The sequence below is a fragment of the Equus przewalskii genome, chromosome 1 (assembly GCF_037783145.1).
Source record: "Equus przewalskii isolate Varuska chromosome 1, EquPr2, whole genome shotgun sequence".
Taxonomy (NCBI): Eukaryota; Metazoa; Chordata; class Mammalia; order Perissodactyla; family Equidae; genus Equus; species Equus przewalskii.
Genome location: NC_091831.1, coordinates 39,184,325 through 39,207,392, shown reverse-complemented (window position 1 = coordinate 39,207,392; position 23,068 = coordinate 39,184,325). Strand labels below are relative to the sequence as shown.

Sequence of the window (23,068 nt, the reverse complement as noted above, 5' to 3'; positions counted from 1 at the left end):
GATTATGGGTTGTGAGTATGGCCTTAGTTAGGAAGCTAGGATGGAGGATGGAACGGATAAAGAAAGACATGATTAAGGGCAAAGCTGTGTTTCTACTGCTTCCAGGATTCATGCAACACTGAGTCGATACTTATCAAGAATGGAGCATATTACTAGGGGTGGAGATAAATGGTAAACAGGACAGAAATGATAGTGTGTGTGTGTGTGTGTGTGTGTGTGTGTATAGAGAAGGGGAGAGGAGGGCATTTATATATATATATATATATATATATATATATCACTATATATATATCACTATGTGTGTGTGTATATATATATATATATACTGTGGGTTTACATATATAGTGTCTCTATATATATGTATATCATGTTTGTACATATATATAGTGTGTGTATATATTTGAGTGTATATACATGTATAGTGTGTACAAAGTGTGTTTGTACATATACAGTGTACATACATATATAGTGTATGTGCCTGTATACATATATAGAGTGCAAATGCATGCCTGTGTACATATAATAGAGTGTGGACAGACAGTTTGTGTTTGGTATATACATATATAGTATGTACATAGTGTGTATCCATGTACAGTGCATATACACACATATACATGGCATGTGTACATATACATTGTCTGTGTGCAGGTACTAGAATGCTATGCAAGCGAAGATTTAGAGAGTGCACTAGAAGATGGTGGGAAGGACATTCATTACACACAATATAGATATTTTTTAGTAGAAAAAAAAGCACTTTGAGCCTTGCCTCCCTGCTCAGGAGTGAGCAGAGCCATTGAAGGAAGGACACAGCTGGAGAATTAGGAAGGAAATAGTTTAAAGAAACCTCACTAAAACCGAGCAAGAACCACATTCTAACAAGAGGCTGGTTAGCAAAAACAAATACCTTAAAAAAAAAAAAAGCCAAAGAGATGGAAAACCAAGGGGGAAAACAATTGGATTTGATAACGAGGAAGACATCAGCCACCAGGGAGGGAAAGTTTCAGGAAGAAGTGAGCAAGGGACGACTGAGAGGTGAGGAAGTAGAATCAGACAAACACAGACTTCTGCCTCTTTTCAACACTCTGGCTTGAGAGGATGATGAGGGAAGCAGCTTTGATGAAAGCAAAATCAAAAACTCAGCTTTATTTGGTTTCCTGTAAGACGGGAAAACTCAAACGCATCTGTGGACAGGAGGTGACAGTTGCGAACTGCGGTCCTGGTGCTCCCGTGGTGAAGCATGAATCAGAGCAAACACGAATATCTCCAGACCTCCGATCCATCTAGCACTTCACATATTGTAGCTCAAAAATCTCTCACAACAACTCTGTATGGTTATCTACACTTTACAGATGAGGAAGCCAAGGCACAGAGAGGTTAAGTAACTTGCCTAGAGTCACTCAGCTAATAAATCCCAGAGTCAAGGTACCCCCGGGGCAGTCTGGCTTCAGCCTGTGTGCTCTTACCTGATGTGCAATGAGGGACATAGAAAGCAGAGCTCCTGACCTGCCTTATGCTTTGCCAAGTCCTGCTCAGACTGACCTAGACCTACTTTCCTTGGCTTTCTCCCCTGCCAAGCAGACTTTGAATCCAGGGATATCCCCATCTTAGTGGGCCGGGTGACGCTGTGTTTGAGGGGCAGTGGCTGAGGAGGAACAGCAGAGAGAAGCCATTTGCTGGAGCTGCAGGGTTTGCATCTCTCTGGCAGTTGTGAAGATTATTATAGGCATCATCCAAAGAGAGGCACAGTGTACGCTACAAGAGCTAAGTTCAAGAACTGCCTCCAACTTCTAGTATTTTATAACTGGAGCAAGTCACTTAACCTGTGCAGGTACCAATTCCCCATCCATAACATGAGCTGATAATGATAATAATAACTACCCCACATCCCTTAGAGGGTTGTAAGGAGCGAGTGAAACAACGTGTGAAAGTGCATGCAGATGTGAACTGTTTCATCATCATCATTTTTAGACTCTCAAACTATCTGAAAAATTGCTCATCCTCTCCACTTCCCCACTTCCACCTCTCAAGGTATTAAAAACTGATAAGACATCCTATTCTGAGAAAGTGTTTCTAAACCTAAACAATTTCCACGAGTATGATTTTCCCCAAATGCAAAATTCCCTTATACAGTGAGTGAACATGACACATTTAAAAAATTCTATGAGAGTGAGCTGTGCTGAACTGTCATTATCTAAGATTTGCAGGCAGCTTTTGGGGGCCTGGAGCTGCTCAAAACAACTAACGGCACATATTCCACACCTGCCTGTTCATCCTTCTTTTCTTTCTCCATGCAGCATGTTGATCACGATGTTAATGAAATACCTCCAATGCAGCATTTTCCCCTTACGTCTCACTACTTGCTTTTGTGGTTTCACTTTTATTCATCAATATAACCTTTAAGTCCCAGCACGGTCCTGCTGCAGACAGAGGAGGAGGCGACTTCAGTGAAGAGGCCAAGAGAACACACACACTGGGAGGGAATGCGAGAAAATTAGCCAAGCGGCCGGACATTCTGATTGCCTTTGCCAAAGATTTGGAGGGCAAACCTATTTCTCTGGACTCTCATTTGGCAGACTGTGGAGACTAAGTCTTTAGATGGAGTTTTCACCTTTAAACAAGACAATTTCGTTCATTTATAATGAACCTAGAATTACATACAAAGCTGCTGTTCTTTATGCTTTTCTGTCTAAACTGTCTTGACTTTTTAACTTTCCCCTATCTAAACTATGTTCCAAAGATAAAATTAAAACAATTAGGCAGCAGCCAGATGGGCTACATGATGGGTGACAGGTGTGCTGTAATAGGGACGTTTTCTGTCACAAGTAATCTGCGAGAACATTTGGGACACAATCTCCTTTCACAGGTGAAGGACTACGGATCTGGGGCCACGTTTCACTTTTTATTTCTTTGAGAAAGGGGTAAACAGTTTCCATGTATGTTTTAATTAAGAAAAGTGAATATACAAAAGTCCCAGATTGCAGAGGCAATGTGTATGATAGTCATTTGTACTAGATGGCTTCGTGAAAAGGGGGCTTACTCAGATCTTTTGGGTTTCTATCTGCCCCTCTAATGCACACACTTGATACCAGTTTTGCAAAGCAAGGCACTGCTAATCTATTCATCCCCCAACATCGCCCTCTCCCCAGATAATCAAACGATAATTCATTCAGTTCGCTTAGAACTAAAGTGTTTTTCCCTCTGTGGAATCTCTAGACCAAAGCAGGCAAACAGACCCCTTCTCCTGCCTCCTTCTCTCCCATAACCCCCCCACAAAACACCCTACCAGCGGATTCCTCTCTTTCCATGGTAGGACTGCCAGAGGCTCTCAAGAACACCTACCATCCCAGCTCCGTCCTCCCATGTTAGTTTATCAGTCAAAATGCCAGTGAAAGAGCAGCCAGTACTTATTTGGTGTATTTTCTTTCTTTCTTTCTTTCTTTTTAAGTACAAATAACATTTCTTTCAATATAAATATACAGTTCTATGAAAAAATAGAAAAAAAGTACAATAATCTTGGTAACTGTCCAGCAGGAATGTTTCATTGTTTATAGAGTCAGACATCAGATTCTCCATAAAAATATGCTCTTTTAGCTTCATTCTAGGACACTTTCAAATATAGGAAATTCCTTGTTCTACAAGCAATTCCTTTTAGAGATGATTTAAATAATCCAGAGATGAATGTCTACTTTATATCCAGGAATCAAGGCTATTGAAGTGAGCCAGCTAAAATTCTACACCAAGAATACAATTGTTGATATATAAACATTACATATATTACTTTATCAGCTTTTGAAAATACATCAGATTTTATCCATAAGTTTCCATCAGGTAATAAGTTACTTGAAAAAAAAGTTCAGGTGTGTTTCTCCTGCGTCAAGTGTGAAATGCACAGGGTCTGAGGGGCACCCACTGCCCACTGCAGCCACACCACCAAGCTGGGAGGGGTGCATGTTACTTGGCATGAGCAGACCGCAGAGTTCCCAATATTTTGTCCCAGTGTGTGAAGTAAGGGGCGAAGTTGCAGTTAAACTGAGAGTGATGCAAGTCATGGTGGGCCACGCCCCCGTACCACCCGAAAGGTACCAGTCTGTGCGTGGACCAGGGGAAGTCGTAGCCCGAGTGGTCCTCCACCGACAGCCAGATGTTGACCACGTGGAAGACCAGGATGGTGAGCGGGTGGCACTCGAGCAACGTGACATTCATGATGTCAAAGAAGACCAAGGAAAACAGCTCCCAGATGCTCATGTACTGCGTGGCCAGCGCGAACGAGGACGAATTCTGGTGATGCATCTTGTGGAAGGTCCGGTACAGCCAGGGCACCTTGTGGTGCAGGACGTGCCACAAGAAGAACTCCGTGTCGAACAGCAGCAGGCAGAACACGACGTGAAACGCCAGCTGAAGCAGCTCGGGGGCTTCAAGGGGCAGGAAGACCGGCCCGCGGGCCCAGAGCAGCAGCGTCGCGGGGAACACGAACACCAAGTGCTGGTACAGCGTCTGCCCCAGGCAGGGCAGCACCTGGCGCGCCGAGGGCAAGAAGTCGGGGTGGATCTTGTAGCGCCGCAGCGCGGGCACCCAGGGGCACAGGAGGTCCAGCACCACGAAGGGCAGGCAGAAGCCCACGTAAGTGGCGATGGAGAAGATCACAGGGAAGAAGGGCGAGTGGGTGAGGGCCTCGCGGGTCCTCAGGCTGTCCCACAGCGGCTGCAGGAACAGCTGGCCGGAGCTACAGAGGACATGGAGCTCGGAGCTGTTGTGGCCGCTCATGGTGAGGCTGTGCCTGGCCCCGGCTGCGGCTCGAGATCCATCGGCTTTTCTTAGGACTTGCGGCCCCGCCCGCGAGTGACGTCAGCTGCGGTTTCTCTCCCTTTCCCGGCTGCGTGGAGCTTGCATAAATAAATAAGTCCACAGAATTGGGCTTAGTTACTGTAAATACATATCTACAGTTGCATTTAAAAGGCATTTATAAATGCAATATGCAATAGCACTTCGTAACTTTTTATATGCATGCGGAATTTTGTTCTGATTTTTATATGACGTACAATTTACACACAACGTACAGATCTTCAGTGTAGAGTTCCTAAGAGTTTTGACAAGTGAAATCAGCGTCCTCACCATCCCCAGACAAGACAGAGAATATTTCCATCACCACCAGAAAGAGCTCCTTTGCAATCAATGCAGAATTACTTGTATTTTTAAATACGGGTATATAATTGCGTGTACGTGTTTTCACAGAGACGCAAATATAACTGCATTAAAAAACAATTTTTTTAAGTGACATGCCTTCTGTATTTCGTATCTTTCCTGTCTGCGCACCCTTTGTTGATCTAACCAGCAGCGCGTGGCAAATTAACCTTTCGCAGAGGGAACCACGGGTCCCCAGCCGCGCTCACCGACGGTCATCGCAGGAAATCAAACGGGACGGAGGCGGGATGGAAGCCTCCCCCAGTTCCAAGCGTCTCCCAGGGGGAGCTATCCCCGCCAGTTCGCGACAAGCGCCAGAACCGGCCGCAGCACACTCGCACCGAGGAGTCCGCGAATCTGGGACTGCGGTTGGTCCCTCCGCAGCGCCTCCGGGGCTCCCAGACCTGCGAAGGGAACGGGCAGACACAGTGGCAAGAATGGGGACTGCAGCTGCTAGCCTTAGCTTTACAAAACAAAAAAAGTTAAGTGCTGGGTTTGACCTCCAGAGCCTACCCAAATCTGGCTCAAAAGCATCTGCATCTTAGTTTGGGGTGGAAGCAATGAAATCAGTAAACCGCCCACTTGGTTCCTGAAGGGAATATTTGTGCGTTCCCGAAGCCTTCCGGGAGGCTGGTGACGGGGCAGATGATGTCGCGCCTACCCTGCACTTCTCTCGGCTGGCTTCGCGACTCCAACTTGCTCCTCATCCTCGACCCCCATCTTCCCCAAATCATCCCTGTCGGACTGTGAGGCTGGCCCCATCCCTGCGTTTCTCCGCCGTCAAAGGAGTAGACTGACCCAGGATTGAGGGCAGGGAGGTGAGTACTGGAGAGCTCTAGGGAGACCCGGGACCAGCGTAAACCACCTCCGCGTTTGATCTGTTTGGCCGTCAGGGACACAAAGGACCGCCTAGAGGATAGACGTTTTGGACAAAAACTTTGAAGCCAGAGAACACTCCTAGTCTTAGTTTTACATCTTCTTGTGTCTGTGAGATTGGCGCCATCACTCCACTCCTCCAAGCTTCGCATTTTCTTATCCGCCCCTCACAACGAGAAATAATAAAGGAAGCCACCTCATGAGGCTATTTGGAGCATTAAATGGGAAAATAATAAGGCTACCATGAAATGTCTGCCCGGCATTAGCTAAGTGTTTTTCTTGAAACGATTTCATCGAGTCCTTAGAAGAGCTGGTTTCCTCTCGTCGCCAAGAAATAGGCATTATAATAATTGCTGTGATCTTACAGAAGTAAAAGTATAGTGCCTGGAAACATACAAAATAAGATCCGTACTACTTTAAATTTGCACTCCACGTTATACTTAAAGAATAATTGAGGAAATGTGCACTTAAAATCAAAATTATGTAAAGAGAAAGTAAAGCTATAAAGCCATATATTATGAGGAAAGAATAAATACCACAAAAGTATAGACCAATATATCAGCTCAGAAATATAATATATGGATATGTATATATGGATATATCCTATATATTATGCATATGATATATAATAAGCCAATTCATAATATATAATTAATAATATATAGGATATATATGGGATATATAGAATGTGATACACACACACATCTATAATAGGCCAATTCATAATTCAGAACCTCCCAACTGGTGTGTGTCCCGTAACTGCCACTGATGAAACACGGATATTCCTCAGATGCCCATTCTCTGGAGCCCCCAGCCTCTGGCCTTGCTGCAGCCTTTTTTAAAAAAAAAAAACCTCGGTGTGCCATAGAGTATTATGATATTCTGCTTATGTGAGAGTAAGGTTGAGAGGCAGGTCTGAGCTTCTTGACAGCCAGTGCAAAAAAGGAAAGAGAGTGAATTTTCTAACGTCGCTTGGATGTCTAGATGGCAGCAGAGGCAGGTACAATGCAGCGCTTGGCCTCCCTGCTGGTGGGTTTCTTCCAGTTAGACAACCTGTCCTTTCTAGGCTCCTCTTCAGTCTTTGCCTTCTCCCAATGCTCTTTCCAGTTCATTTTTAGGGCAACCCAGGAACTCTCTTCTTTCTCATTCCTGGTAAACATCGTCCTGTCCTTGAATTTTGCATGGCTCAAGCAGCATCTCTGAGAGAACAGGAAGGGCTTTTTCTCCTTCACTCTTAGGCCCCTCAGTGGTCCAAAGGGACCATCAAAGGTCATTTTCTCAGACTTACAAATGAATTCTGCTCAGAAGTAAAATATCACTCAGATTTGCCAACAGAAATTAAGTCAACCCTCAAGTTTCCTTTCAGCACATGCTGTCCTTCTCTCCTGGTTTCAGCTATCATGCTTGGATGCTTTGCATGCCCTCACAGATTTCTTTTGTGGGTGGCATTGGCACGTTTGCTTAATTTGGATTTAGCTATTAGATTGCTGTCAGGACTGTCTCCTTTGAGCCCTCAGCCCCAACCAACCCATTCTTTTCCTTCTTTGGTTCTGCCATCCTCTATCACTAAGAATATTCTCTATGGGCTGGTTCCATAAAGCCCTGTGCAGCAAGATCTGGAAGCCACAGCTTCAGCCTGCTGGGCCCAGGCTCTCCTCTTACTCGCAGCATGTTGAAAAAGAGCCACCAGCTTCTCTGCCTTTCCACCCAGGACACAAGTTTGTGTCCAATATTCAAGTACAACCATCTCAGAGAAAGCAGTCAGTTAAAATCTCATCAGTTGTCCCCTCTATGTCATGGAAAAAGTAGACACAACATGTTGGGCGACCAAAAACAGCATCTCTTAATAGACTGCTTGACACTGCTTCTCCAGTTTATTATGACTTCCTGTGCATCATTTTTATCTTGGCATTGTCTTTCTGACACGTGTCCGGTATTCTCGTTGTAAGTGTCTTTGCTGCAAAGATTTTTGCCACCTAGCTAATTGGCTGTAAGGCAATTTTGTGTAAAAGATAAAGTAACAAAAAAATAAAAGAGGGATGCTAAAAAGGACACAATAAAACATATACTACATATCTGGACTACATTTCAATTTTCCATCACACACCCAGTCCTTATATTTCACCAAATCGTCTAAGCCAGATTCTGTGCCAAAACCCAAAATTCTGTTCACATCATGTTCTCCATTATCAAATAGCAAAAAATTTTCACATTTTCAAGAAACTAATATTCACCAGGAATCACATAGCCATTTCTTTTGCGGGAGGGTGTCAGAGGAGGAGGAGGAGGTTGCTTCTTCTTTTGCCGCCGGCTTCCAATATGGCGCGATAAATTTAGTAGAGAACAAGCTGTTGTATCTAAATTAGCTAAAGAATCGATAATTAATGCTCTTGAAGACTGTTGTGAATGACTAGCTGCCTCTTTTATATTTGCCATAGCTTAGTAAACTTTTGGTTTTGATGAGTGGGAGGGATTGACTGTGCTCAACAAAGGACTTGCAAACTGATGCGTTATTTTCTTGTATGGTATGTAGTCTGGCTTTACACTCTTATTTTACACTTCCACTCAGTTTTATCACCGTATTTTCCAGTTGAAACCAAACTGTCAAGCAGTTATTTTATCTTTCATGGCAAAACTGCCTTGTGGCCAATTAGTTACGCAGTGAAAATGTTTGCGGCAAAGATGTTCATGGCAAAAATGCTTACGGTAAAAGCACCTAGAACTTTACAGGAAAGCTTACCGGTTTGGAGGACAGGAATCCTTTCTCCTCCAACTATCCCAGAGATCAAATTACTCTTCTGAGAGTACAACAATCAAGTCTCTGCATATTTAACACAATCTCAAAGTTATTTGGTACCAACTCACCAAAAGACTTTGGATACTGTCCCCTCCCCCAAAAATAGTTGGCAAAGCCCATTACCAATGACATAATCTCTTTTTCTGTGTGAACTTTACGATTTTTTTCCTTTCCAAAATTAGGTGAGACTGTCTTGGCATTTATCTAACCAAAATGATTATCTCTGGATGTCAGATGTGAGCAGTGTTGTAACATCTTACAGTAGTAATACGTTAAGACTCATAAAGGGTGGGGTAATCTCAAAGATCAGAATCTAATTCCTCATTGTCAAGATGAAGAGTCTCAGTCTCAGAGAAGTCAAGACCAGCTAGGGTTAGAAAGTTGCAGCCAAACTGAGAGCAGAAGCTGTCAGTTTCAAGGGATCTCTGCAGGAGGAGTTTGGTGGTGGAATGGGGCATCAAAGTTGCATTTATACGACAATTTACTAAAGACTCGGAGGACATTAAGTATCCCCACGAAAACAGTAGGGGATGCAAATGAAGAATGTGGGAGATGTTAGCTCCCCCAAGAGACTCCTTCTTGCCCTGTTTGTCACAGATGCTGATGCATATTTGGGTTTAAGCACTTTCTCTTTACATTTTTGATACATCTGGGTCACATGTAAGTGCTTCTGCTGATATTGTTAGAACTCTCATCTACCTCTTTAAAATATTTAAAGCATATAAAATCATTCCTGTTAAAAGGCATACATTGTGTGTAAAACAGAGGAAATACTTGTCTCACCTCTCAAAGGGCTGCTGCAAAGATCAAAACCTTACAGAGAAGGCTTTAAAACCCCGGAAGGCATAATGTAAAATGCAAAATATTCTTTTTAGTAATGTTACAAGTTTGCAGACAAAGAGTTTTACTTGCTTAGTTTGCAGTTGAACTTGAAATCTGCATCTAGCACAAAGCAATACTCAGTAAATATTCTTGAATACATTTCTGACAAACTTTTTTTTCCTTTTTTTTTGGTGAGGAAGATTGTCTCTGAGCTAACATCTGTGCCAATCTTCCTCTATTCTTTTTTTTTTTTTTTTTTTGGCATGTGGGACACTGCCACAGCATGACTTGATGAGCCATGTGTCAGTCTGCACCTGGGATCCAAACCAGCAAACCCCAGGCCACCAAAACAGAGTGCCTAAACCCAACCACACTGCCACTGGGCCAGGCCCCTGACAAAGTTTTCAAAATAAGAATAATTATTACAATCCAATGTTGCCTTTCAGGGGTCACATTTTGAAAGTCTCTCCACATATTAAAAAATGATGAGTTAAAATTACAGTATACTTTAAATGTATACATTTAACAAATTAACACATTTAAAACCCACAAACACAAAATGATCTTATCTGGAGATAATATCAATAGTCTAAATGTTGGTCCTCAAAAAATGTGAGGCCTAAGTTAAAGCCTTCTTCACTTCCTCCCCCAAGTCTGAGGTTCTGACCACTTGTTTCCCCATTAGGCAAATTTTTATTTTCATGTCACATTTGGGGCACAGCTATTCTTGAGAACATTTTTCATATATTGTGTATCAGGCAAGAATTAATCATAAGCCTGGATAGAAATGACCACAGACATGGCTGCTCTTACCAGTTCTCAAATTACCAACTGGCTCGTAAATCAACAATGTTATCGGCCTTTCCCAGAGGAAGGGACTAAAGAAGGCTTCCCTATGAAAACAAAAGGTTCAGAAGCAAAGCCGATGGTGCCCTCTTATGGTGAATGAAAATCATGAATTTGTTCTCAATTGTGACTTCATCTGGTGGCTTTGCCCAAGTAAACACAGTATCTTAAGAGTTCCAAGCTGGCATAATATTAACTGGTCTTCTTCTTGCCCTAGAGGTCTGTGGAGATCTTTGTGTTCTGCTCAAAAGAATATATATCAAACCCAGTTGAAGAGAGTCAGAACTCCCACCAACTTATTACAGGTCTTCTTGAGGCACAAATTCCAACCTTGTTTTGCACCCTCAGCCAACAATGAAACGAAACTGCATTAATGCAGCAGGGTCATAAGGATGCCAAGCACCTATGCAGCTATGTCAAGAGCAAGAGACCACCACCAAAGACAAATGTGCAGTGTAACCCAACTGCAGCAAGAATAGCCATGCAATATCTCCACTTCTAGACTGGCCGGCACACTGAGGAAAAATCCCCAGAGAAAAGTTTGGAAAGGAAGAGAAAAACACGCCAATAAAAGGTAGACTGTAGAACGAGGCCCCTGCTCATTCCCATCGTCCAGTGTGTGGGAGCTTTACTGACCACAGGTTCTCAAGGGTATCCATGGAAGCCCCCATGGCAGCGACCAAAGCTAGAAAAATTCAGTCATCTATGGCACTGAGGCCATTCTCTGGCAAGCTCTCTCCTACTACAGGTGGAAAACAACAAACAAAAACAACTACTCACTGTCCCTTTCTTTCCAGCCCTACCCAAGAATCTTGTGCTGGTTGGCCAAACTCAAAGGTGAAAGAAGGATTTTAGGGGGCACCTAAGGCCAGCGAGGAGAGTGGCGTCCTCCTGGGAATGTATATCCTTTGTATCTAGTACAATTTTACTCTTTTCTATGAGAGCCATGAAAAAACAGATTCCACTTCAGTCCTTAGACCCTCCTAGATGTTATTTGTGCTTCTAATTTCCTTTAGCTAAATGGCGAGGTCCATCATTTTTCACATATTTTGTCAGTCCACATATATTTATTGACTCTATATGCCATGCTTTGTGTTAGATTCTGGGTATACAGAGATGAGTAAGATATATCTTCTGCCCTCAAGCTCACAGAATAGTGAGAGATCACGTTTGACTCTCAAATCTATGTTTTGAAGGCCCAATGGTGTGACTTGGCTCTGCTGGCTTTAGTTGCTTCATTTGTTTGAGGAGAGAGTTGGATGGACAGTCCTTGAATCCAGGGTCCTGCCTGCAGCCAGCTACTCCCTGCAATGGGGCTAATCACAGCTTAGTCTCCACTCACAGCCTCGCTCAGTGGACCCTGCAGGATAACCCTGAAAGCCTGTGTTTCCACCACCCCCTATCCCTCCTGAGGTTTGAGACCACTTTCACCTCACGATGGAAGAGGATCAAATGTTCATGGGCAGTATCATTGTGACTTACAAGGAGTAGGCAGGAGGGGGAGAAGATGAGAAAGAAAAGCATAAGTCCTGCTAAGAGAGAAAGGGAAGTAGAGAATGACTATTAAACAAACGACGATACACACATACACACAATCCTTCAGGTCTGTGAGGCTCACTGAGTTTTATTGAAAAGTTTAGAAAAGACTTTTTAAATGCTACAAAGTGGTATTATGCTGTCTGCACATTTCAGCCAATACCAAGTAGGGTTTATTATTGCAGTTAAAGTCACCATATCGGAAAAGCATAGCAATTGTCATTCTGTCCGTCTGAGGACACCATGCCGCAAGAAAATCAGGTAAATGTGGCCTTCCTGACACAGGGACACAATCAGGAGTGTGAAAAATATGGCCACGCACAAAACTAAAACACAAAACGAATCCCTGAGCTTCAATCTGCAAACAGTCACGCTCACATTTCCTTTGTGTGAAAATGAATTAGTTCGCTCCTCATGGGCAGCCTCAGGGCTTCTGCTTCACACGCCATCACTGAGCTACAGCAGCTGGTTGAGAGTTACATTAATTTCAGGAAAAACAGTGGTATTGTCTCTCCACAGGACTTTTCTTCTCAAGCAAGTGGATTTATGGCCTGCCACACAATTAAGAGTTCATGAACACAGATGGCTGAATGTATCAGTCTTCAAGCTATTTAAACTATAGTTGTTGTTGTTTTAATGAGTGTAATTTATTGTTGAAGACCCCAGCAAATTATTTTGGTTTGAGCAATTTAAACATTTGCTAAATAATGGCTACCGCAGGTTGATAAAATTCACTACAGAATCTTTATAACTGGCACAGCTGGGCGGGGGCGGCGGCGGGGGTGGGGGGGTCACTGGATTTGATTCTGCACCTGCTTCATGAGAACATGAGAAAGTGTCATTGAGATCCCTGAATACAAGGCCATTCAACTGGAGAGCCCGTTAAGGCAAAGAAATGAGAAGTGGGTACTCATACACTGAGTAGTCTTCAAGTCAGTGTCAGATTTACCAATGAGCAAAACAGCTTGAAAATTCCAATACGTATGTCAATGTGTCCTGTAGGGGGCTAAAAAGGCAATATAGCATATTTTAAATTATAAGGATAAACAGAATGGTAATGATGACCTTTTTACAAGTCAGTGATATTTTCAAAAGACTTAGAGACTACAGATACTAGCTTCATATTTGGCCATGATTAAACAAAAAAGCAACTGTGTTTCTAATCCTAACTGGAGAGAACTGGGCATCTTCAACATCATAATTTTCTTGGATATAAAAATACAAAAGGCCTGGGAAAGAAAAAAAGTATTTTAGAGAAATGAAGCAAACAAATTTTAACATGACTTGATCATTGACTTGATGGTAACTTTCTCCAGTCTGGCTTTCCCTGGTATTTCCTCATCAGATTCACCATTTCATTATAGAGCCGCCACGGGGCATCCAAACCCCAGATAAAGTCGAGATGCTCCCATTCAGGAATGCACTTGTGGTACACCAAGTTGGTGATCTGGGTCAGTAAGACATTCACGTCCTTGACGTCCGCGAGCCAGTCATGGCCCCCGCTCCAGACGGCAGTTGGCACGGTCATGTCTTTCACATTGTAAGTCGGAGGGTAACTCTATAGTGAAAACCCACAGAAAGCTTTGTTGGCATTATTTTAATTTACAAAAACACAATCAACACAATTTCCATTAAACACTCATTAGTAAATTTGATCTGAGAATAAAAGACTAAATTTTGAAAATCACTCTCAGTTTACTTTTCAAGTTACTATTATAATTACCAGAACAGAAAGAAACCTAATCCACAATGAAAGAATATGACTATAGTAACTGCTAGCTCTCTGGCTATTGAGCTGTTGGCCTGCACCGGGCACAGTAACAAGTGTTTGATCCCTAGAGATGAAGGCGCTGTTCTCCAGGTAGCAGATGCAAAGTGACAGAACCAAGTGGTCGGGGAGGGACTTTGGAGTCACACGCTCCTACCTCCCTGCCCTCTGGGCTGTAACACAAGTCACAGAAATTCTCTAAGACTCAGTTTCCTTATCTTTAATGATAATAATCACATCCATGTCACAGGGATATTGTCAGAATTAAAGAAGAAGAACTTGGGCAAAGTGCCCATTTTAGGGCATTTAGCACTCAAAAATGGTCAATTTATTTGAAATTTATATGAAAGAAAAGGCTGAGGCATTGTAATTTGGCCAAGGGCCCCCCAGCTACCAGGTAACAGACCTAGGCTTGTCTCACTCGAAAGTGTGTGTCCCTGATCACTAGGAATGATGATGACAGTGATGGTTGTTACACGGAGCCAGAGAAAGCATAGAGGGGAGGCCTAATCCACAACACCAACCGCAAAGCTTGGGTTGTTCTGGAACTGACTGAGGGAAAACAAACGCTATCCAGTCAACTCCCCAAATTTCCCACAGCACCTGAGCCTGGCCAGAACCCTCCTAACTCAGGCCAGCTTCCTTGAGAAGTTTTCAGGGCCAAATTTAATTCTACAGACTTTTAAGACTTTACCTGGTTATAATGAAAATAATTCTTGGTACTGCTTCCCCAGTCAAAGGCTTGGAACTTTTGGAGTCTAACAGCCTAAAAAGAAGATAATTTGGAAAAACGTTATCTGACAAAGAAGGCTGAGATAACCTCACAGGTTGCTAGAGTTAGCCATGGCCTCAGAAATCAATTTTACACCGATGCCCAGATTTACTCTTCATTCCCAAAGTGCAATTTAAAATAAAATGGAATTATTTTGCTCTCCTTTACTAAAGGACTCAATTTCTCATTGCATGATTGGAAAGTAGCTATTACATGACACAATAAAGCAATCACACACACATGCTGTGAACCGTACTAGATCAACGGCTATACTCATTTGATCAACTTTATGTTGAGGTATTTTACTGAAATTTGAATCTTAAACTTTTTCAAAGTCTTAACTATTTTACTTGGGAAAGAAATACATGTTACATATAATCTATGGATTAATATATATTTATATATGGATTAATATGCATTTCTATGGATTAATATAAATATATTTACATTATATGTAAATATATTAATTATATATTAACATACCTATAGGGATCAGTGTAAACACTATATTATATTTATATTAATATATGAATTAATATATTAACATAAATTATATATAATCTCTGTATTTTCTGTATATCCACTCTACTGTAACACTTTTCTACATTAACATTTTAATGACTTTATTATTTGACACTTTTTCTTGAATACCAGTACAATCACCAAGTTGTACTGCACAGCAGCATAATTCTACCTAGTTAGAGATAGTAGAGCCGTGAGTTGATATCGTATATGAAATTTCAATTTATGCATATTGAGAATAGTATGATATAAAATTTATTAAAAAGTCACCTATTTTGAAATAATGCGATATCCCCAAATTAAAAATATGTCAAGAATTAAATCTAAAATTGGCAAGTCAAATGAATTGGAAACTGTTTAAGCTTTGGTCAGATGGTGGTGCCTGGTAAAGGGGAAAAATCTAGACATTCTTTGTCAGAAATGCTTTTAATTTATACGAAGTTTCAGTTCTTATCAATTGCATAAAATTCTGCTGTTTGATGTAATAAAAGTGTGAGATTACATACTACAGGAGAAATGATTATCATCTGCTTTTGCCACTGCAAATGACAGATATTAATACCTGCAGTGTATTTAACAAGCAGAATAAAATATGGATTTACAGCACCTGTTAGTGCATCTGTTCCCCAGCTCTATGTGTCAGTGAAAATATATCAATGCGAGCTGTTCTGCCACTATGGACAGACCTCAGTTTATCACTTTCTCACACATGTCCTGTAGCATTTATATAAAGCACCTGGAGTGAGTATAGAATACAAAAAAACTTGCCTAGAGCTCAGACTAAACTTCAGACTTGACTTTTGTGCTCAGAGGCATAAGACTTCAAACTATCCACTTGAAAGGGCATCTCAGAAGGAGGGAAATGTAAACATTATTTATAGTATCAAAAAGCTGGGAATAGGCTACAGTCCAATTATTACATCAATATACACAAGAGTATGCCACTGTCACAAACATAAACATAATAAAATAGAAAAACTGTTTACAAATAATATTAAGTTGGGAAAAAGTCAGAAAATGAAGTTGAACATGCATATGGTTACACTTCTGGAATAAGCATATGTGGATAAAGATCAGGAGGAAATGCTTACAATATTAGGATAGACAGTTTTACAGTGACATTTAAAAATTATTTTTAGGTCTCAAATGGTAATGAAAATGTAAATAGGTTCAACCTTTCTAAAGTACAACACGCATTGGAAGTCTTAAAGATACACCTTCCTAGGGGCCGGCCCCATGGCCGAGTGGTTAAGTTCGCGCGCTCCGCTTCCTGCGGCCCAGGGTTTTGCTGGTTCGGATCCTGGACGCCGACATGGCACCACTTGTCAGGCCACGCTGAGGCGGCATCCCACATGCCACAACTAGAAGGACCCACAACTAAAAATACACAACTATGTGCTGGGGGGTTTGGGGAGAAAAAAGTGAAAAAAAAAAGAAGACTGGCAAGAGTTGTTAGCGCAGGTGCCAATCTTTAAAAAAAAAAAGTACACTTTCCTTCCGACCCCTAAGTCTACTTCTACGACGGTATCCTTAGCAAGTAATCTGCCTAATGTATAAGGACAGATCTCTAATTCAATAATAGTTGTCCCAGAATGTTTTACTATTGAAAAAACAAACCTATCATAGCAAAAATAATAATAAGTTCAAGAAATAGAAAACTGTCCTCGAACACAAATATTTTAAAATTTAGTTATTGACCTGGAAAGATATTTATGATTATGGCAGAGACCACTAATTACCCACTCCCCTCCCCGGGCCCATTCATGCCTTCTCCCTTTCAGTAACAGAATCCCTAAAGCTTCACTCAGCATATGGCTGCCAGGATAGGAACCACATCTCTCATGTATTTCCATCCTGTCGGCTGGAACAGATGTGGAGGTGACCCAGCTTTAACCAGGCCGAAGAGGACAGCAACCCAAGGATGGCAGAGCTACAGTATGGAGGGAACTGAGTCCCTGCATGACTTCCTGGAGCACAGTCACACCTGCTCGAGGACAATCCTGTACCACTGATGTCTGGATTGTATCATGAGAAAGAAAAACTATATATTTAGAGTCTATATTTTGGATCTCTGATACAGCAACTTAGCCTGTATCTAACAAATATACTGCTGTTTCATTAAATAAAAAAGAAAGTTACCAAAAAGTGCAAAGAGCATGATCCTACTTTTGTGATGGAAACAATTATACCAAAAAATTATAAGATTATACTGAAAGAGTTCAGAACACGCCATTCCAAAATACGCCATACTGGCATACTGATTATTTTGAATTAAAGGCACTTGAAAAACAGCAGACACAAGGAGGGTACTCTGACCTTCCTTTTTCTTTCTAAAAGCAGGAGATGAAATTCCCTTGTGAAAGAAGCCCTCCCTATATCAGGAGGAAGAAATATTCTTAACTCCAGAGACTAAGAGTGGAAGCTGAGAGAAATCTGTATAAAAAGACCTTTTTAAAATAGCTTTTACTTCCTTTAAATCTCCCCATATATTTTAGTTACTTTTCCACAATTGCTACTCTTTGTTCAACCTAGTATATAAGCATTTAGGCCTATTTACTTCTTTGGGTTTTCATTTTTCTTGTGAGGGCTCCCATGTACATGTAAACAAAATTTGTATGCTTTTCTCTTGCTAATCTGTTTTATGTCAGTTCCAGTCAGAAACCCTAAGAGGGTAAAAGGAAAAATTTTACCTCCCCTACAATACCAAAATACTGATAGTTGTTATCCCTGGTGGCAGACATATGAGTGAAGTATTTTCTTCTTTGTACTCACATATTTTTAAAAATTTCATAATGAACATATATTACACGTATAATAAAAATTATACTAAATGCCTTCTTACAATGTTTTAAAGAGCCTACCTAATGTATATTTTGTTTTGTTTTGTCTTCTCAAATAGTAAGTTTCAAGTAAAAGAGAACATCACATCATATGAGGTACTCATTAAAATGCAGATCCCAGGGACATACCCCCCGGAATTGTGATTCCCAATCTAAGTCTTGAGGAGGCCCAAGAACCTGTATTTTCTTACAGCACCCTAAGTAATGCTGAACAATACTGTAAAGATATGTTAGGACTGGCCTTCTTCAAACAGGTGGGGCCAGCCTGGTGGCACAGCAGTTAAGTTTGTGCACCCTGCTTCGGCAGCCCGGGGTTCACCAGTTCAGATCCCAGGTACAGACCTACACACCACTTATCAAGCCATGCTGTGGAAGGCATCCCACATATAAAGTAGAGGAAGATGAGCATGGATGTTAGCTCAAGGCCAGTCTTCCTCAGCAAAAAGAGGAGAATCAGCTGCGGATATTAGCTCAGGGGTAATCTTCCTCAAAAAATAAAAAAAACCAGGAGCGAGTGTCTGGGCTCTGGGCATAGCCAACAGGGGAGCTAGAGATAGTAATGAGAGTCTTGGCTCTGGGGGTCTTTGAAACTTGTCAGGTTTATAAGGAGAGTAAGAAGAATTAGAAACTAAATTTAAAAACTCAGCAAAGAGGGCTGGCCTCGTGGCCTAGTGGTTAAGTTCGTGTGCTCTGCTTCGGCGGACCAGGGTTTCGCCAGTTCAGATCCTGGGCGCAGACCTATCACCGCTCATCAACTCAAGCTGAGGCAGCATCCCCCACAGCAGAGCCGGAAGGACCTACAACTAGAATACAGAACTATGTACAGGGGGGCTTTGGGGAGAAGAAGGAAAAAAAAAGATTGGCAATGGATGTTAGCTCAGGTGCCAATCTTAAAAAAAAAAAAAAAAAAACCCTCAGCAAAGAACCAGGTTTTAGAACACTTAAAAAGAATGTTAATTATTTAAAGAAAAAGTAAACTTCTGAATGTATCATGAAGAAAATGCCTTTTAAGGGCACCCCCAAACTCCTGCCACAGGAACCCCCAAACTTCACCCCTGAACTGTAGCCCTCAGCCTGCCAGCATCCAGGCCCAGCACACCTTCAGCAGAAGCCTCTCCTGGCAGATACCAGGGCTGCCTGCACCAGCATGTCCTTGATAGGCAGAGAGTGGTAGCCCCTGGCCAACAGCCCAGAGAAGGGAGACTCAAGGAGGTCCTACGAAACAGCTGTACAAAGCAACTACCTTCTTGATAAAGGGATGACACACGGAGCAGAAGAGCAAAGGTCAGGGCTGCCTCCCGCAGTGAATCTGGGCTTTGGAAATGTTCATGAGGCACATTCCAATGTGGTTAGCACCTAAAACCACAAGGTCACAACTGGGCCCCAGAGCAGTGTTCTGAACCTCAGCCTGCAGCCTTTGAGCCCGGCCAGCTGCTCAATAAAAGGGGTTGGGACAAGAGCGGAGGCCTGGATTGCAGCTGATCCAAGAGCTCTACTGCCAACCCAATGCCCAGGGGAGGCCTGTGACACCGAAGGGTGAATGGTCACCATTCTGTAACATACAACAGAGTAGCCTTGAATGCCACATTCCCAAAGCCCCTGAAAGGTGGAGTCTGGTGGTCATTTGTACTTTGCTGAGCCATGTGGCATACCATATGTGGGCTGCAATGGTCACGAAGCTGGTGGGTCACTAAGCTCAGCCTCTACCTTCAGTCACCCTCCACGTTAAGAACGCAGTAACCCATGAGGCGACCAAAATTGGGCCTTTCTGAAAAATGTCCATTAGGTAAGAGGGTAAAAATGCTCAAAGGGTGGGAGTATTTTGATGACAGGGGACACAAAGAAAACAAGTGGCTATAAACAGAAATGTGGCTGAGGAAAAAAGAAGGGCCTGACTGAACATTTGTGAACTTGAGGACTTGTGAAGGTTTCAGGACACTCCTGAAGAGGGAAGAGTGTGTTCCTCAGCATGTCGTGAATGACCTACAGTCCAGATGCCCCTCTTCTCAGCCACAGCAAACGCTGGCACTGAGTCACTGGCATTAAACGTTGGGCCGTACAGTCACTACATGGAGCTAAGAGCCTCAGCCACTGTCCTGCCTGGTTCCTCAGGGATGAGCCCAGGAAGAGGTGCACTACGGCCCTCCTAACAGACAGGGTTCCTGGGACAACTGAGGAAGGATACTAAAGCGCCGGTGAGGTTCCAGATCAGTGCTTCGCAGATCCAGTTGGGCAGAAGAATCTACTGGGCAGAGTTTTCTAAAAAGTACAAATTCTCACGACTCAGCAAAAAAAAAAAAAAGGATTGAACTACTAATGCACATGACAACATGGCTGAATCTCAAAATAATTATGCTGAGTGAGAGAAGCCAGACAAAAACAAGTATAAACTGCATAATTATACAAAACTCTAGAAAATGCAAACTAACCTATAATGACAGAAAGCAGATCAGTCATAGCTTAGGGGGAGAGGAGCGAGATGAGGGTGTCAAAAGGGGACATGAGGACACTTTTGGGGGTGATAGATATGTTCACTGTCTTGATTGTAGTGATGGTTTCTTCGGCGTATACCTATGTCAAAACATACTAAATTGTACACTTTAAATATCATATGTCACTTATGCCTCGATAAAGCTGTTTTAAGAAAATAATTTACCAATTCTCCAGTCCAAATGAATTAGCATCTCCAGGAATGGGACACCAGGAATCTTTGTTTCTAAAAGTCTGAATTGTAGCCAATCCAACTGCTCTACCATGAACCCAACTCCCTTTATTTTTTCTAAGCAATATTTTATTAAAAGGCATACTTTTAAAGGCAACTCACATGATTCTGACACAGGGAGTGACTGCCAGTTGTTCGGAAATTGCTATCTAAGATACCCATAGTATCTTGCTTGGGAGCTTAAATGGTGAGTTATTTCTTATTTAAAAAGAAGTTGCAGAGAAAAAAATTGTACAAAAATATGTCCTGAAGTAGAAATAAGTCTCTGATATACTGTTAGGTGAAAAAAAGGTTATAAAAGAGTAATTAATCTATTTAGACAACTACTATTTCCATCTATATCTTTAACACCTTTCTGAAGTGATATGCAGCAAGAGGTACAGAGTAGAACTCAGAGACATTTCGTATCTCTGGGTACACATTTTCTATCTCTGTGTAAGATTAGAATAATTTTATCTTTTATCTTAAGAGAATTTTTATTATTTTTTGCCTATATGTAATTTCTAAATTTTCTAGAGTGAACATACATTACTTTTGCGAAGTGTGATAAAACAATCAAAATTCTGTTTTAAAAGCTGGTGGTTCCCATTTATGTCCGCCATTGGTTTAGCTCCACTGATATTTCAGGCATATTGTGCCCATAGGTTAATGTTGAAATAGCAGCTTCTATCGCCAAAGCTGCTCTAAAATCTTGCTTTATGAAGCCACACAGAAATAAAGTACATCTGAGACTTGCTGAAAAACTGACAGAGGGAAGGGAAAGAAAAGAAAGAAGTCAACCCCAATAGCTGTCTGGTGAACTTACACATAGTAGAGTTTGCCCCAGGAAGGATAACAAAGCAACCCAAACACAATAACAGGAACCCAGGACTCTGGGCAAGGAAGCCAGCTCAGATTTGTGCACAGGCTCTTTCCATTTGGGAAGGGCTTGCAGAGAAGTGTTTCATAGAATGCATTGATCCTTCTAACGCTGACTTTACACAAACCCCAAATGCACTCCTGGAATGCCTACCTGGCCCCAGTGTAACATGTTTTGCACAGAAGTTCCAGCAGGAGAATGTGTTGTATACACAGCCACTCTAGACTGCAAAACAAATTGAAATAAAGAATGAAAACAGCATTAAGGAGGCATTGATGATAAACATATTTTGCACTTTAATGCATTAAAAACTACAGAGCCACAATCTCAAATACATGGGATTAAGAGCTGGAAAAAAATTTTGTCCTATAAAAATATGTATAACCACACACACAGAGTACATATGAAGGAATATAGCAATATGGTAACCATGGAGCTACATGAGTTAAGATTACTGGTGATTTTTATTTTCTTCTTCGTACTTTTCTGAATTTCCAAAATTTTATATAATAATCACACCTTGCCTTTATCATCGGAAACAAGAAAACTTAAGGGCTGGCCTGGTGGCGTAGCATTAAGTCTGCACATTCCACTTCAGGAGCCTGGGGTTCGCCAGTTCAGATCCCGGGCGCGGACCTATGCACCGCTTATCAAACCATGCTGTGGCAGGCATGCCACAGATAAAATAGAGGAAGATGGGCATAGATGTTAGCTTAGGGCCAGTCTTCCCCAGCAAAAGAGGAGGATTGGTGGTGGATGTTAGCTCAGGGCTGATCTTCACAAAAAAAAAAAAAAGGTTTAAAAAAAGAAACAAGAAAAATTAATATCACATAAAAAAAAATTCCACAGAGCCTTCATTCCAGAATTTTAAAACCTGTTTTCAAAATGCTACATTACAAACTACAAACATATTTAGCAACATCAGCATATTGCTGGCCAAGGGTTTGCATTTTACAAAATACACAAATGTATAAAAAAATGGCCATTCCAAGTTTAAACAGACTTATAGTAATTTTTTAAAAGAAACAAATCACTAGAATAAATATAAATATTGGGACTTAAACTATGACAGACCTCCTCATTCAATAGTTTCCATACAGGTACAATGCAGGAAGTTGACAAGGGCTGGCCTAAGGACAGCAGTGGATGGTACTCCAGGCACTTGCCGAAGCTCATTCTGAGCCTCTTGAAACGAAATCCTTTAGAGGTCTAAGGAGGTCCTTCCTGCCTCTCCCACATCCTCCAACATAAATAAGCACATTCACAGATACAATAAAATCTCCGAAAGCTTGCAGCAAGTCTTACCATAAACATACGTACCATATTTAAATTTCTCTCATTAAATCCACACAGAATAAAGAAGAGATTTCCACAGAGCTCCTTCAGAATGACATGAGTGCAAACATGGATACTCAGCCACTTCAAACATTTACTCTGGGGAAGAAATTCTTTGACCCCAAATAAGTCCTACAAAATAAAAAGAAACCCAAGAATACCTCAGCCTTTCATTCCGGTACGCGGCCTCCA

At 41.7% G+C, this 23,068-nt stretch overlaps 2 protein-coding genes across 26 annotated transcripts in view; both read right to left on the bottom strand.

Moving 5' to 3' along the window:
• Nucleotides 1-3,396: 3,396 nt before the first annotated feature.
• Nucleotides 3,397-6,562, bottom strand: CH25H (cholesterol 25-hydroxylase). The gene has a single exon (XM_070561994.1). The coding sequence runs from the start codon at nucleotides 4,762-4,764 to the stop codon at nucleotides 3,952-3,954; it is 813 nt and encodes a 270-aa protein (XP_070418095.1). The 5' UTR covers nucleotides 4,765-6,562; the 3' UTR covers nucleotides 3,397-3,951.
• Nucleotides 6,563-12,128: 5,566 nt separating this feature from the next.
• The window catches only part of LIPA (lipase A, lysosomal acid type), a 277,547-nt gene continuing 266,607 nt past the window's right edge, over nucleotides 12,129-23,068 (bottom strand). For all 25 annotated transcript variants that reach the window (XM_070561856.1, XM_070561889.1, XM_070561974.1 and 22 more), the window contains 4 exons: nucleotides 22,862-23,008; nucleotides 21,695-21,766; nucleotides 14,521-14,592; nucleotides 12,129-13,616 (listed from right to left, as the gene is read on the bottom strand). In XM_070561856.1, the coding sequence (XP_070417957.1) occupies nucleotides 13,347-13,616; nucleotides 14,521-14,592; nucleotides 21,695-21,766; nucleotides 22,862-23,008 (561 nt within the window). In that variant the 3' untranslated portion in view covers nucleotides 12,129-13,346. The remainder of the gene's footprint in view (nucleotides 13,617-14,520; nucleotides 14,593-21,694; nucleotides 21,767-22,861; nucleotides 23,009-23,068) is intronic.

Coding starts and splice junctions, on each gene's coding strand:
- CH25H (XM_070561994.1), bottom strand. CDS start 4,764: ATGAGCGGCCACAACAGCTCCGAGCTCCATGTCCTCTGTAGCTCCGGC.